The sequence below is a fragment of the Dermacentor albipictus genome, chromosome 1 (assembly GCF_038994185.2).
Source record: "Dermacentor albipictus isolate Rhodes 1998 colony chromosome 1, USDA_Dalb.pri_finalv2, whole genome shotgun sequence".
Lineage (NCBI taxonomy): Eukaryota > Metazoa > Arthropoda > Arachnida > Ixodida > Ixodidae > Dermacentor > Dermacentor albipictus.
In genome coordinates this window covers 211,886,573-211,899,258 of record NC_091821.1, presented here as the reverse complement: position 1 = coordinate 211,899,258, position 12,686 = coordinate 211,886,573, and the positions used below count along the sequence as shown (strand labels likewise).

Below are 12,686 nucleotides of genomic sequence, written 5' to 3'. Positions count from 1 at the left end.
TGCAGCTGTATTCCACGACAGTTTTGCGTGTGTTGCATGTTTTTGCAAGCTGTTGCTAGCACAACTACAGAAACTGTGTTATCGTGCCGAACACAACCAAGTATAGATAGCGATATATGGGGATTCTAAGACGAATCACTTTCAGCTATACTATCACTTTCGTGTAACGTAGAAAGCGGCACATTGGATGATTCAAGAGGTTTTGCTCAACCAGCTAATGCAGTGTGCCCTGAAAGTGATAATCTGAGAATACTTCCCATGATGCGATTGCAATACATGTTGAAAGCTGGCCTAGGTAAGGTGACTGTGCATTGTTTCGAACAAGGATGACTGCGCCAATGCAACACATGCGACTGCACGATAGAACATGACAGCCTAGAGTTGCGTTTTCACCGTGACACGGAAACTTGAACTTGCAACTTGCACCTACCAAAATCTGCCATGTCGTCTGCTGTTAGATATTTGCCAACCTTGAACACCTTGCTCGACCGAACGGTTGCCAGCTGTCAACTAATCACGTCGTCCAGTCGGAGTGCACGTGCAAGCCGCTCATGCATTCAGCGTGCAGCAAATTTTGTGAGATGATCAGCCTTGCGGGTGTCTGCACTGGTCCGCATGCAGGTGGACGTGCATGTGGATGTGGGCGGAACGGACGGACAGATTGAGTTAGTTTTGGCCCTAAATGCAGCCAGTATTTTCCATAAATACTGTACACTGTCAACATGATTAAGCTTCAAGCATGGTTGCCCCTCTCATGCCTTTTGGCACTGATTGACATGACCTGCTGGTGGAGAGGAAGCTGAGGCTTTTTCTTGAGCTTCCTAGCTCCTTACCTTGAAATATTCGTATGCAAGAACATTTGGTCTGTATGATACAGTGTAGCTACTGCACACGTTGCACTTGTCTCTTCAAAATATCCAACCTTCATTTGGGCTACAAGAGAGTGAAGTGAAGAACGTGTACATTACTTTCTTGGCACTTTGTATTGTGGTCCTGCTGTGTGCAGGTTTGTTAAGCAGGTAGGTTCTTTTACATACTTAGGTTCCATATTATGTATGACAACTTAAAAGCAAAACTTCAAAAGTTGCCAACAACTTTTTAGGTGCTGCCATGGGATCACAGCAGCATCAACCTAGTGGAGGGCCTGCCACCAGCCCGTACGGAGGCTACTCGCCACAGGTTGGCCCTTCCCAGACACCACCGCAGCAACGGCCACCTTCTCAGCCTTCCCCTGCCAGCACCCCGCACCCGAGCAGCCCGTATCCAGGCCACAAGATGGCTGCTCAGAGTGGCTATCCTGCGACTCCTTACCAGGCAGCTGGGTCACCTGGCTTTCCAGGTGCCCCACCTGCAGGAGCAGCAGGGGCTGCTCCCCCTGCAGCTGCCTACCCAGCCACAACATCCGCTTCTGCTGGCTATGCACAATATAGCCAAGGCTACCCGCAAGGCTATGGCGTGGCTTACGGCTATGGGCCAAGTGGAGGCTACCCACAGGGAGGTGCTTACATCGGTGCCTACCCACAGGGTGGCACAGCAGCACCGCTGCGCTACGCTGCAGGGTACCCTGGCTATGGTCACTACCGGGCTCCTCAGCCAGCTGGTCAACAGGCTGCTGCTTATGGTGCCTATGAGCAACAGGGTTATCCTCCTGGTGCCTACTCTCAGGCTCAGTGAGCTTGCAGAAGGAGCCATAGTGACATCAAAAAATGGGAAAACCCTCTCTACTCATTGGAATTCTGAGCTCCAATGAGCAGTGTAAGAGCCCCAGTGCTCATTCCAAGAATTACCATGAGATGGGCTACCACAGACATTTGTCTGTGCATGTAACTCCCAGCAGACATTTAGGTCTTTTTTTTTCTTTTTTTTTCTATCTCCCATTGAACATCAAGTTTCCTTACATAGCTCATCTGAGTTCGCTGTGTATAGTAGTTTGTTTTACCTGGCTGTTGCATTGTGGCCGTCCATGCACAATCTCTGTCATGACTGTGCGATGCATATAAGTGACACACATAGGACTAGAATTCAGCTAAAGAGAGTTCATGTCCATTCTTCAGCGTGTGAAGATGGCAGCTTAGATATCGTATAATGTAAAAAAAAAAAGAAAATTGTGCTAAATGTTGGTGCATGTATGACAGTTGTAGCTTTTCCACACAACTTGCAGTCACGCATCACTTATTACGTATGTTGAAAGGTGTGCTTTTGAGCTTAGTGCTCCAACGTAAGTGGACTTTCATTTTTATAATTTTTCATATACAAGGACTGTATTTACCTCACAGTTCTGAAAAGTGGACATTTTATCGAGACTCCTGCTGTTTTTTGGTGGGCGTTAACATTTCTAAAAAGTGGACGTTTTGAGACGATTGTGAACATTCTTGTGGCCTGAAGTACATGGTCACCTCTTAGTGCATGCAATTCATTTACAACATATTTGCGACTTTCTTTTTCTTGTATGAATAGTGTGATCGACTACATTATGTACACTTGTGCATGTAATATTCTTGCGTATGGGAGTGTGTAGGAAGGTTTTTATTGCTTTTATCTAGGAATATTGAAGCAGTGGTGAGCTCAATATTGCTCGTACTATATTGTGTTGCATAGTGGTAAGCAAAGTTTGGGCCACCTGTGTTGATATGTAGGGGTGTGCGAATACAGTGCAGTCCACTTATAACGATATCAAGAAGAACAACAAATCTGATCGTTATAACCAATCATCGCTATATCTGGACTGCTGTAAGAAAAAAAAATGGCTGCCGAACATACCTTCGTAGCTTTGAAACCAAATTTGCCACTTTCAATAAAGAATTGATGTAGAAAGAAGCCTGTCAAGCGTTAGGCGCGCTGATGTAGGCAGATACCTGCGCTTGTTTTCGCGGAAGTTTCAGGTTCACAACCCCTGTGTGCATCGTGTCCAGAGACTGCATGAACAGTGGCATCTATAATTTAGCATGCATGAAATCAGTGAGCGACTCTATCGACAACAGTGCACTTTGCGTGAACATTGGGGTCGGTTTCAAAGACAGGCCACCTCCAACCTTGTCGCCTCTGGCGGAGATTCTTTGCAGACAAGGAGGCTTTCGGCAGACAAGGAGGCAGACACAGAGGCTTCGCAGACAAGGAGACAGCGCCACCTATTTTATCAGCACCTATCGAAGCGCCACCTATTTTATCGCCAGTAGCAACGCGCTCCCACAGTCCAGCAATGTCCGGCTGCCACCATGTTGTTTTCACGCATGGGGGTTTTGCCCTAGCGCACAAAGCCCACCGTTTCCATTCAACACTGTCACTGGTTCTAGCCTTCATGATCGTGGCGCTCGCGGTTTTAGTAATTGTCTATATCATGGACTGCGTGAGTCTTGAAAAATTTGCAGCTTTGTCCCGAGCGACACAGCTTTGCACTTTGTCGGCACACCGGCTGCTGCTACTGCGGTGCATTTCCGTGCTCCTTGAGGAAGAGAGGAAGTGTAGAAAGGAAGCACAGGCGTGATTTGCTTCTCGCTTTTTTTTCTCCCTCTCTCTGGACGCTCACCGCAACACAGACGTGGAGCAGCTGGCACCAGCTTGTGGCATGCCGCACCAACTTGCGATGCTCTGAATCGGCGCGCTCATAGAGTTTCATATTAGTGTACCTAGAGGGAAATCTGGCGCTGCGATCGTTCAACCATCATGGGAATGATGGGAAGTACAAGCTTCGGATTGGCATTCTATTGACTGGCGAAATAGTCTACAAGTATTTTTTTTTTTTTTGGCAGTTTGGTTTCACTCCAAGCGCTATTGCTATAACCTGCAGTGCAACGCAAAGCTCTCTGCCTTTGTTATGTTGCTCGAAGTGGCGATAGCACACTGGGCCAGCGACTGGGACGATGTTTGTGTCGCGGTGTGGCGTAGAAGCCCCGATGAGAAAGCGACGGCATCGTAAACGTTGAAAGAACATGTTTTGAGCTTTTGGACCTTGGTTTGTTAAGTGTGTTAGGTTGGCACTGTAGTGTTATGTGCTTTATGAATATATAATAGGAAAAAGAAGGCACTACTGATACAAGACAGTTGTACTTCTAGTGGCTTGACAATCAAATTTTATTGAGAGCTTCATTATGCATTGCTCGTTTATGTGCTCATTGAAATGCTTTAGGACTTTAAGAACACAAACTTACTTGTGGTAGGAAAGGTTGCTGCTTCGTGCCTGTAGTCTAGTGTCGCAAAATGGCTAATTGCAAAGCCACGCCATAACGCTTCGGAAGCGGTACGTCAATATAAGATATGATGACGAAATACTCGTAGGAGGCCACTAGCGTCCTAGCTAGCACTGCAGCAGATGTGCTTAAAAGTACTTGAGGAAGTTCAGCAATCGTGACAACCGACGCAGCCTTTCGAAAGAGCGAGAGAGTTCGCAAGTGCCTGTCGTCTGCGAGAAAAGTCTCGCGTTTGCAGCGAGCAGGCGTCGTAGCACACGACACTTGTAGCATTCCGCTCAAGGGCGCAACACTTTCTCACAATACAATATTTTATTTTCAGAAATACTTGATGAGTGTTTTTATATAAGTTCATGCACGGTTGTTATTGCTGTTGCAAAATTAAATAATTATTCTTTGGCGTTAAATCGGGAACAGAATCGCACAAGTATGCATACCCTGGTGTGTCCTGGTGACAAACCATAGTAAACCATGCTTCCATCTCAGTCATACAAAGTTTATGTAGCCTGTTGTACATTATATAACATACTGCAGAAATAAAATTAGATTTTACGCGATAATATTTGAGTATAGCTTTGTTTACTGCGCGCCGCAAGCAAACGCCACTACTCTAAAGATTGAAGTCAATCCGAAGCCTGTACTTCCCATCATTTCCATGTAGGTTGAGGCAACGATGTAGGTAGACGCTAGCGCCACATTTCCCTCTAGGGTATTTAGAATTTAGAAACTCCAAGGGCGCGCTGGCGGGATGCCCTGCACGGTAATGGCGGCAGATACAAATTCATGTAGGCAAACTTTTCGCCCCGTCTTGATTAAGGGAAACTTAGCAAAGCAAATTTTGCAATTAGTCTGCATGAAAAACGCCACCCAAAAGGCAGGATTTCGATAGTTATATCTGATATGCGGTAAATAACATGTCATTGGTTTTTTTTGTTTTTTTTTAATCGTAGCCCTAATGCATAAATTGACACTCTGAAGTCAACTCATCGTTATAATCAATACATCATTATATCTAGTATCGTTATAAGTGGACTGCACTGTAGCAAGTTATGAGCAGCCATTTGCATATTCGATGTAGAATGGTGTTCACATCCTAGGATTTTTTCATCTTAGCAAGTTTGTAATTAAACTGCACTTAATGAACTATTGCTTATTTTAAAAAGCACAAGTGTAGCATTAGGAGCAATTGAACAGTTCTTTCACATACACGGGACTCTTCGAAGAGTGTTAATAATCGCTGTAAGGTCGGTCAAGTCTGCCACCCTGAGTGGTGTAACCTGCTTCACTATGTAAGTTCTCAAGTTTTATGCCTATACTATTGTAAGAAGCTGCATGGAGATTGTATGACCTATTCCTCCATTTTATTAAACTCCATCTTCCTCCTCTTTGACCCCCCCCAGGCTGGCCTTCGCTCGTTGTTGTCTCTATCCTTTACTACTATCTATATTGGAATTAAAATTATCATACTTTTGCTCCAATTTTGTTTGATTACGCACAGTTTAATTATTAAAACATTTTAAAATAATTTGCAAAAAATTCCTATTTAGAAATTATTCTACTTGTTATTCAAAAGTTTTGAATATTTGCACACCCCTATTCATATGCCATGATGGTGAGCTTTTGAGATGCTAGATCTTTAGTAATAGGACTTTCTTGCATATCCTTGGGCCTTTATCCGGTTCCTATGTTATGATGGTGCTTGTCAGATCTCTGCCATGGTAGGAAGTTTGTTAGTATGATACAATACTCGCATAGTTATATAAGTCATAAAGCCTTTGTGACATTTCCATTCATGCAGTCATTCAGTGCTGTTATTCATTCTCCATTGCTTGTTGTTTTAATTTCTCGAAAGAATCCATTGAAACATGCTGCAGCAGTAAGGTAGTGCATTTTGACTGCTGTGGGGAACTGCGTGCCTGTTTCAATCCCCCAACCTCGGGAAAGCATAAAGCATTTAGCAAGTTTTTTTCTTGCATTTGCTAAATGGAAACTGCTCGCCACGAGGTCTGCCTAAAAGTGGTAGTACCGTTGCCACACTAGTGTGGATGGGCGGTTGATGGCATGCATTTTAATGTACACTAACCTACTTTGCTGTTGTGTTTAAATGTGTTGACTGCAATGAAGTGCTAACATACTGTCCGCCAATGTCGCGTTTCTGCACAAAATCTTATTATACGTGAAAGTAGGGTGACCTGTCGGGCAACAGGGCACTCGCACTCAATCACACTGTCTCTATTTTGGCACTTCCTTGGTGCTTCTTGTGTATGCTCAGCGTGGTTCTGCCTAATCATGATGCTTAACCAAACTAATGCCACATTTTCTGTTAATTTTGCATTAGTATACATGACTTTGTATTACTGCACAACAATGTTAAAGGGACACCAAAGAGAAATATATCAGTGTAGACTGACGAAGTATTCTTCCAGAACTCTATTTTTATGTTATTTTTGTGGTAATAAGTTGATTATTAGAAGAGAAAATTCATGTGTAAGTTTCGTTTTCTGAATTCAGCACGGAAATTAAAGTGCCAGTGTGTCACAGATGTCACAGATTTAAAGGTGTTGTATGAGCCATTGTGGCATAGTAAAGGCTCTTGAAACTTGCCAACTTCAGTCTTTAGCTTCTTTAGAATACGATCTAGTCAATCTTTACTGATAAAAGAATTTGCTAAACCCAAGCAGATGCCATCAAAATCCATGAACTCATGGCGAGCTGGTGTGGGAACTTCAAGGCGGTATTGCCACCTGTCTTTCGTTTTGGTATTGTAGAAGGGAAACTTAGTAATGCAACTCAAATTTTTTCTCTTTTGTGTCCCATTAAATAGTTAACTTGGGCTCTACTTCACTGCTTACACACATGCATCCACTTTTTTTTTTTCATTTTTCTGTGAAATGCGAACTAAAATTGCCAAGTTCAGTTAACCCTTTCATGGACACATGAAGGAAACATCAATTTGTCATCTAAGCATTACGAGGATGTTGTTCATGAAAATTCAAATCCAAAAAGTGGCAAGCATTTTGTATGGGCAGAATAAATGGGGTTTGCGAGTCCCACTAGCCACCTAGGTAATTTTCGTCAAGGAGGGCATTGCATGGCCTCGTTTCCCGCTACCTCTTCATGGCTGCATGTAAAATGATCAGAAGCAGCTTGTGTTCACTGGTTCACTATAATAGCAGTGTGTATGTTTTGCATGTTTTCATTGTTTATTGCGCAACCTTTGTGCGAGCATCCTGTTTGAGCTGCCCAATATGCAACAGTTCTCGGAAAACAGATGCTTTTTTGGAAAGCATCAAAGGCCATGTATTTCTATATAGAGCTGTGATGTGTGCACGAGTCTAATAAATGGATAATCTACATTTGTAATGGGCACGGAAAATTGATGCACCTAACCTCAGCAGGTCCAACTAGTTGGGCTCTATGTATAGCGTAGCTTTGTGTGAATGGGGGCATAAAGAGTTGAAACACAAGTTCTTGTTTATTAAATGTGTTCATAAAGCGACACGGAAAGCTTTATTCGGGCATTGTAGAGAGGCTAATGCAATGCCGTCGCCACTGCCATGGATGCGCAAAGGCGGGCTTTCTGATTTCCCCCCCTCACAGTCAGCGCCGCAGATGCGAGTGCCATCTGGTGGTGGTGCAAGGAAACCAGCAGCGATTGTTTCCCACTGTGATTGGTTGGCCTATTTGGTTAGAGAACAGCCAGGCCACAGCATTCACGGTCATGAAACCAGGCAAGGTTCGCAAAAAAGCTTCGTTTTTAAAACATGTTTAAGTATTTTCTACGAACGAATTGCAGTAAAATGGGCTTGGTGCTCCTCTTGTATTTTTGCTCTAGTGTAAGGGAAAAAAATTTTGTCAAGTCTCCATTTAAGGTCGCTTGAAGAAAGGCGAGCGAAATAACAGCATAAAAAAGGGAGGTAAATAGCCGTTTAACTATTTTGCCCTTTATGTATGTAAAATTAAACTGAAAATGTTCTAACAAGCTCTTAAGAGATAGCCATACAGGAAAGTTCAGTTTTAGTTATTTTATTTCCCAATATGGCATAGAGAAGTGGGAGGGATAGGTCTCGCTGTCCATTAGAGAAATAAACATGTTAGGTCACTGAGCTCCAGTGAGCTCAGTGAGCCCCCCACCCCACCCCCCCCCTTCCTTTTTTTTTTGTCTATTTCAGGTATAGTGCTGAAAACCTTTACATATATGGAAATGAGGTCTTGTGAATATTAGGTCCATTTTCGTTTTTACAATTTGCTTCTAATTTTATGCAAGCTTCCATTAATTCATTGTCTGCAGATTTGCAAAATATCACTTCCTCAAGATTTCACTAAACAGGGTATTAGTGGCTTCTGTATGATTCAAGGAATGCTGAAAGACCAACCTTATTGCTGTGCCTACCCTAGAACAAGAGTTGCAAGACTTTGAAGTTGAAACTCAAGAATCGGTTCTTCTGGAGCTTAACTTGGAAGTCTTGCAATCCTTAAATCATACAAAAGCCATTGATACCCTGTTTAGCGAAAGCTGAGGAACTGATATTTTGCATCTTTGCAGAAAATAATTAACAGCAGCTTGTGTAAAGTTAGAACCACAGGAGATAATCAGAAATGGACCTCATATTTGAATGAAGCACATACCATTACATATATACAAAGTTTTTAGCATTTTACCTCGAAGACTAAAGATATTTCAGAACTTTTTCTTTAAGGCTCAGCTCTCCCCTTAAGGTTTTTTTTATGGCACAGAGACATAATACAGAGTTGCCACAAGTTATTTACAAGATAAATTTTTTTCATAATGACAACAAAACCGTTTTTCTCAAATTCGGCCAAGGAATGCCTCACGCACACCATGTAAAAAGTAACCAGTAGTTGTGCAATTATATGCATAAAATTGGACATGTTAGGTAACAAGGTATGAGTGCTTAAGCTTTTATTTGTCGTGAGTGATCTTCATGCCACCCGATTCATGTTTTGTGGAATGACAAAGGTTGGAGAATATTGAACATGTCACAAAGAGAGTCTCGTTTCCTGCAGTAACCATTTCATTAATCAAGCACCTTCTATGGTGTGCTTAAAACACACAGCAGCAATGGAATTGAATTGGTTGTGGTCAGTGGAGTGAGATCGTGCAGCGCACTCATCACATGCCGTAAGTTATCGCAGTGCAAAGCCCAGTGCTTCTGCTCATCATCAAAAAAATGCAGAAAAATTTACGGTTGCGCAATATTTGCTGCAAAAAAGAGTTCTAGATGATATGCACACCAAAACTCGTATGTATGCACCAGGCACAAGCAGATGACATGAGGAGGTAGCCAAACTAGGCTTCGTTCTGCCAGGCAGCGGCACCACTAGTTTTTGCAGAGAATATTCAGAATTGATCTGTTGTTTCAAGTTTACAGTGAGGAAGTAAAAAAAAAAGTTAAAAGGAGCTTTTATTATTGTTTCTATACTTGCAAGTTTTGTGGAAAACGGGCCAGCTGTATCAGCTGTTCAAAGTAGCTGTCCTTTGCTCACTTCAATGTTCCCATTGTTAGGATGTTTTAGGCGTAGAAGTCTACGTCTTTTTTGGAGTAATACTACATCAGGGACTTCTTACTTAATACCTATTGCTGGGTTGTGCTTGCAAGTGTGATTCAAGTGCAGTGCAACTTCATCTAGGTGGGCGGAGCAAATGCTGTGAGAGTATCCCCCCTCATCCTGCACCCTTCTTCCATTCTGTATCTTGCCAGGAATGAAATGAAGTGTTTATTACATGCATAACGTATGAAACCCGGTCGCACACATCCCTCAGTTTGTCTCATTTAGGAATGTCTATTGCTGCGGTTTAGTTTATTAGGTATTGTAGTTGTGCAACTACATGATGTAAATATTATATACTGACCATAATTCTGTGGCTGGTGTTGTGCTTAGCTAGTACGTTGTAATTGTGAGCCTTGCGTTGATGTTTTTATCGCTGTCCTTTGTTGTAGGATAGTGTATTGTGCCGCTGTTCACTAGTATTAGGTCTGTGTAGTGGAAATGCTCCATATTTTCTTTCATAAACAGGATGCAAAGCAATAAATGAGACTTTTTTTTTCTTTTTGTAAATTTAAAGTACTTCTTTTTGGAAGGTCAAATAGGGCTCGTTAGTTACCTGTATTTTGCCAGGGACCTTTTTGGCCATGTATATTTGTTAGCCAAGATATTGGGGGGGCACATTTTTGTTTTTCTTTTCTGTTATTAATATTGTGCTCAATTGTAAACTGTACAAGGTGCATTTTGTTTATTAATAAACCCTGCATTTGAAAAAAATCTTTTCTGTTCCTATCCACTGCCTCTTGACAAGTTTCAGAGCATCACAAGGCATTACTATGCAGTCTCGCTACACAAGGCATTGCATGAATAAACAATAGTGGTAGTACAGACACACATACAAGGTACTTTAGCTATTTTTGATGTTAGATCTTCTTACAACAAATGTGCTAATTTTCATGGCTATTGAAGAGTTTGTATTCCTTTAATAATGATGCATTGTATCGGCTTGTATTGATTTAGTAAGCTAAAACGAGATTTCCATTTCATTTCCAAATAATGAAATCCAGATAAATGAATTTCACAAACAAGGCAAATTGCGCATTGAAAACTAAATGTGGTTTGGAGTCTGGCATTTCTTTAAGGCATTTCTTTCAGGCACCAACATACTGCAGCAATCTGAAGCTTTATGTTGGTAACGAAATGTACAGTACCGTACACCTTGGATGGCACAGAATAGCATCATAAGCAACACATGTTTTATGTAATCAAGAGGCCTAATATGCTTGAAGATAGTGGAAAGCAAGCCTTGCACTGGGAGTCGAATGCTGAGGGATAGCAATGACATAGTGTGCTGCTACATGCATAGTCATTTCAAAAGTAGATTAGATGTTGCTGTTATGCATCAAATATTTTCATCATCATCATCATAATTTATTGACCCTTAAAGGCTCCTGTTCGGGTATTACATAAGAAAAGAAACGTAGAAACAGTCATAACTGAAGTAAGAAACAATAACATTGAGAAGGGTAAAGAAGGTGTACTGAAATGACTGTCAAAGTGGTGCCATTTTCCACTTTGGTCAGTCTAGGTCTGAAACCATCTTTCACAAAGTTGCTTTTGCTGCTCAAAGCAGTAATGTCCGAAGTAGCCAAATATGAGTTTGATGCATCAGTAATCGTTTTCATGGGCAGGTTAAACATATTCGGAGGTAAGATTTCACATAGTCAAAGAACTGAGCATGAAATGGGGGAAATGTAAATATCCTGCAGTAATTAGCCCAGACATTGTTAAAAATTGGCCTCTGTAATGTTGCACTGTAGTGAAACACTTGAAGTGCACACACTAAATTGTTCTATTTGATAAGCTAAAACATATAAGACAATAAACATTTGGCATATAGTGTGTCAACAAGAAGGAAACGCGAGTTGCAAAATTCCTATCTTGAGATATTTGGCACACTTGCAACTGCTAAAAAGGATAAGATGCCTTTGGCCAAGTGAAGTGTGGTTGTTCAGAGCACTTCAGCACAGCAGTCATTCTCCGTGTTCACCTGCCGCTGTAGCTTAGTGGCTTCGGCATTGCACTGCCGAGCTCGAGGTCGCAGGTTTCATCCCGGGTGTGCCTGCCACATTTCAATGGGAGCGAAATGCAGAAAACGCTCGTGTACTTATTTGGGTGTATGTTAAGTAACCTCAGGGGGTCAAAATTAATCTTCACTGCGTGCTTCATAATCAAATCTTGTTTTGTTTTATTCTCCCTGTTCCTGTTGCAAAGACCACTGTCTTAGATGTCGAACAACAAAGTGTCACCATGCTGTCGCTGTCACGTCACCATCTTCATCATTGTAATTCAGCAGTCCTTGTAATATATATACTAATATCCGACTAGTGCCCCCCATCTGTCAAACTTCTAGCTTACTGCTCCCTAGTTGGGCCTAAACTCCAATATGCATGTGCACTTTGGGATCATTACCACCATAACCACCTTAACATGCTTGAATCCCTGCAGAGCTGCGCAGTATGATTTATTGTTTCTGACTATAGTTTCTTCCGCTCCTGGGCAAATGCGAAACCGTCGCACTTAGAAGCCGCGTCGATTCTGCGTCTGTTCCGAGCAATCAAAAGCACTGTCAAACGCTGGCTGACTACTTGGCACGGTAACACATGTGCAGAAGCTCCGCCCCAGTAGCTTTCCCTTCATTGCCACAGAAAGTTGTTCGCAAGTGTAGAAATAAATTGCTTCGTGCAGTAAACGTCTTATAGATGCTAAAGGTGACTGTCTCTTGTTTCTCTCCCTTTTTTTCCAGGTTTAAGATTGCCAGAAAAACCTCTTGCAAAGGTGTATCCTGCTGAATATTATTGTCATGGAATTAAACTGTAGTGTAGCATGATTGTTCTGGTCCAGATAGTACTTTGTTTCCGCAGACTGATACAAATAAAGGCCAGTTGTGACAAAATTTTAGGCTGTGCAAAAAGCCTAGTTTCAGATCAG

General features: G+C 42.1%; 1 protein-coding gene across 1 annotated transcript in view; it reads left to right on the top strand.

The window, feature by feature from the left end:
• Positions 1–3,631, top strand: part of LOC135915990 (protein SSXT-like) — a 54,828-nt gene extending 51,197 nt beyond the window's left edge. Inside the window, exon 9 of the mRNA XM_065449179.1 lies at positions 1,103–3,631. Within this exon, the coding sequence (XP_065305251.1) occupies positions 1,103–1,674 (572 nt within the window). The 3' untranslated portion in view covers positions 1,675–3,631. The remainder of the gene's footprint in view (positions 1–1,102) is intronic.
• The last annotated feature ends 9,055 nt before the right edge of the window (positions 3,632–12,686 follow it).